The sequence below is a fragment of the Rutidosis leptorrhynchoides genome, chromosome 1 (assembly GCF_046630445.1).
Source record: "Rutidosis leptorrhynchoides isolate AG116_Rl617_1_P2 chromosome 1, CSIRO_AGI_Rlap_v1, whole genome shotgun sequence".
In the NCBI taxonomy this organism is placed as follows: Eukaryota; Viridiplantae; Streptophyta; class Magnoliopsida; order Asterales; family Asteraceae; genus Rutidosis; species Rutidosis leptorrhynchoides.
In genome coordinates, this window is record NC_092333.1 from 135,483,956 (window position 1) to 135,487,500 (window position 3,545).

The 3,545-nt window shown below is 32.8% G+C and overlaps 1 protein-coding gene across 2 annotated transcripts in view; it reads left to right on the forward strand.

Moving 5' to 3' along the window:
- Positions 1-608: 608 nt before the first annotated feature.
- The window catches only part of LOC139865483 (synaptotagmin-3-like), a 3,278-nt gene continuing 341 nt past the window's right edge, over positions 609-3,545 (forward strand). The window contains exons 1-12 of one of the 2 annotated variants that reach the window (XM_071853633.1): positions 609-727; positions 836-934; positions 1,030-1,080; positions 1,148-1,271; positions 1,365-1,483; positions 1,582-1,683; positions 1,766-1,840; positions 2,181-2,257; positions 2,351-2,603; positions 2,687-3,055; positions 3,322-3,456; positions 3,537-3,545. The exon at positions 3,537-3,545 is cut by the window's right edge and continues 341 nt beyond it. In XM_071853633.1, coding sequence (XP_071709734.1) covers positions 617-727; positions 836-934; positions 1,030-1,080; positions 1,148-1,271; positions 1,365-1,483; positions 1,582-1,683; positions 1,766-1,840; positions 2,181-2,257; positions 2,351-2,603; positions 2,687-3,055; positions 3,322-3,456; positions 3,537-3,545 — 1,524 coding nt within the window. In that variant the 5' untranslated portion in view covers positions 609-616. The remainder of the gene's footprint in view (positions 728-835; positions 935-1,029; positions 1,081-1,147; positions 1,272-1,364; positions 1,484-1,581; positions 1,684-1,765; positions 1,841-2,180; positions 2,258-2,350; positions 2,604-2,686; positions 3,056-3,321; positions 3,457-3,536) is intronic. The other variant, XM_071853634.1, reaches the window with a different exon arrangement.

Genomic DNA, 3,545 nt, shown 5'->3' on the forward strand with positions numbered 1-3,545 from the left:
CAAGCTCCTAACTGATTGAACTACAATTCAAGAAAAAAGAGGTGTACAGCCTCTACTTTTTTTTTTTCCTCTTCATCCGAACTATTAACTTTCGCGGTGTTCTAACATAAACACGAATGAATCACTTGTTATGCACTTGGTCTCAATAGTTGGCTCCATAATTCGGTTTTTCTCTCTACAAATGAAATGAGAGCTTAATTTGAGTGTTAAATAATACGGGAGTGATTATAATTATATTTGTAGTCAAGCCTAGTTGGTTGAATTTTTGCTAAAATGAACTTCTTAGGGAGTGAAATGGTAAATAATGTAAACAATATGGGTGAGAAAACACGAGTGTTTATTCCACTTTTTTGTTATCTTTTCATTCCAAAAAATCCCATTTTTGTCTGTTTTAATCCTGCATGACGTTAACGTTAAACCACCTCAAGATTCAATCTTTCAAGCCGTAATTAAATCATTCATTGCTTTTATTACCAACTAACTGATTTCTTAAATCATTGTGTTTATCTTCCTTCTACACCAATGTTTCAATCATTCAAACATTATATTTATATACGATGATTTATATATCAAGATCACATTTTTATGTATAACCCAAATGAAATAAAGAATTAAGATGAGCTTTCTTGGTAGCTTATTTGGATTTATAGGGTTTTTTATTGGAATCCCATTTGGTGTTTCTTTAGGTTTTCTCATTTTTAGATACACAGACTCTACATATGTAAAGGTGATTACTTTTTATCATCATTTGTTACTTTAATATTAAATCACAATTGTAAACTCATATCATTAGTGTTGCATAATTGAGTTAGTTCTTAATAACTTACACTTGCAGAATCCAGTAATTAGACCAATTCAAGAATTCGATAAAGATTCGTTGATTGATATATTGCCTGAGCTTCCATTGTGGGTGAAGAATCCTGACTACGAACGGGTCAGTATCGTGTTCTAGCATGCTTTTACTAGTTACTAGAAATCTTTTATGTTTTATGAACAATCAAACAAAATCGTTTCTTGATCGTTTTGCAGGTTGATTGGCTGAATGATGTATTTCGTGATATGTGGCCTTACCTTGATAAGGTGATTCATTATTTGGCTATTTTATAAGTTACTTTATGCTTGTCATACTGATTTCATTACTTTATAGGCAATATGTGGTATGATTAGAAGCATGTCGGAACCAATATTTGATGAATATATCGGCGTGTATCATATAAGATCTATAGATTTTGAAAACCTTACACTTGGAACTCTTCCACCTTCAATTCAAGGTATATATAAATTTTAATCTATATGATCCACATATTAGTTGTGAATGTTTTCTGCAAATCAACAATTTTAGGCTGCTTTTCATTATGTGACAGGTATAAAAGTGCACGAATTGAATGAGAACCATCTCGTATTTGATCTTGTGGCTAAATGGGCAGGGAATCCCAATGTAACTCTTGTTCTTAACGTGTTACATCTACCGATTAAAATTCAGGTTAATAATTTTTTATTCATATGTCATAAGGTTAGTAAGCAACCTTAGTTTTATGCAATTTATCTAATCTAATACTACGTAGCATTGTTTTTTGTTAGTTGATAGATATGCAAATAACTGCAGCAATGAGAGTAACCCTGAAACCATTTGTGCCAACATTTCCATGCTTTTCGAATGTTTTTGTGTCTTTGCTAGAAAAGGTAGGTAAAAAATGTGATTTAAGGTCTAAAGATTATGTTCTATGGAGCAATGTACTAACACATTGATGAATATTCTTTTTAGCCGGATGTAGATTTTGGTTTGAAAGTAATGGGGGGTGATCTTATGGCAATCCCGGGACTCTATCACTTCATTCAGGTGCGTCTTTTTTTTTTTTTTGGATTTGGGGTATGTTTGGTAAAACTAGCCGTTAGCTGTCAGATGGTAACTGGTAGCAAGCTTTTATAAAAGTAAAATGACAAAAATTGAGAAACTTTTTTCTCAAACGCTAGTTCTAAGAGCTTCTAGCTTTTTTAACCAAGCGAAATATTTTATTAGATATGAGTTTTTTCATAGAAGCTAGAAGCTTCTTAAATAACAACAACAACAACAAAACCCAATACCACCTAGAAGCTTCTTAAATCTCCTTACCAAACATACCCTTGTTCGAATCGTAAAGCTTCTTGGCTAATTTAGTGTGAGTGTTTGTTGAAGGCAGAATTTAATCAAGAAACAAATTGCTAGACTTTATCTTTGGCCCCATGCTTTAGAGATACCAGTTCTTGATGCTTCCATGTAAGTTCTTACTTGGGTTGTAGTTGGATTTGCGTTTTAATTATTTATTTATTTTGATTTTTTTTTTTTTGTTGAATCATGATTTGGTGATAGTGGAGCAGCAAAGAAACCGGTTGGCATACTACATGTTAAAGTTGTACGAGCACGCGAACTCAAAAAAAAGGATATAATCGGAAGTTCTGATCCGTATGTTAAGCTCAAACTTAGTGGTGGGAGGATTATTCCTTCAAAAAAGACATCTATAAAGATGAAAAATTTAAATCCTGAATGGAATGAGGAATTCAAACTCACTGTAAACGATCCCATGTCTCAAGTTCTTGAATTACACGTGTTTGACTGGGAAAAGGTGCGAACTTTTTCATCAAGATGTAATATATCAACTTTCTTTAGACTACAAAATGTTCTATTTATCATGATTTTGGTTTGCAGGTTGGGCTGCACGATAAATTAGGAATGCAGGTTATCCCATTAATGCTGCTTAAACCACACGAGAAAAAGGAGTTGACTATTGGTTTGGTTAAAAACTTAGATTCGACTGATATTCGTAATAGGAAGCCAAGAGGGAGCATTACAGTGGAGTTGACTTTTATTCCTTTTGTTGAAGAAGCCGTAAGTTTTACGGGCCCCATTGATTTCTATATGAGGAAAGAAACCGTTCCTAAATCACTTAGGACATCACTTGTGAATAAGCCCGGTTTACTTACGGTGACGGTTATCGGTGCAAAGAGTGTTGAAGGCAAACATCATACTAACCCTTGTGCTTTGGTTATTTTCAAAGGAGAAACACGTAAAACGATGGTAATGTTTTGGTTTTAGCTTTTATTAAATGGGCGCGTTTAGGTAACGGGTTAAAAGAAGTAATCTTTTTGGTACGGGTTAAAATGGGTCAAGTTGGGTTAGTTGACCTCATAATTTTACCTCATAAATAACTCTATATGAGAACAAAAGTTATTATATCAATAAAACGACCATCTTTATAGACAAATTTATCCATTAAACATAAGGAACTATTGAAATGGGTCAAAATTGCCACTTGTAAATATATTTGGTGTTCTGAATCATAGTTATTAAAGAAGACTTGGGATCCAACTTGGAATGAGGAATTTCAGTTTATGTCAGATGAAGCTCCATTAGAGGAAATTATTCATATTGAAGTAATAAGCAAAAAGAAGCATAAATTTGGATTTGGATCATCCAAGGTAATTAAACATCTTTATTGTTAAACAAAAAATTATATATGACACATTTTTTCGATAACACCTTTGTAATATATATGCAGGAATCGTTG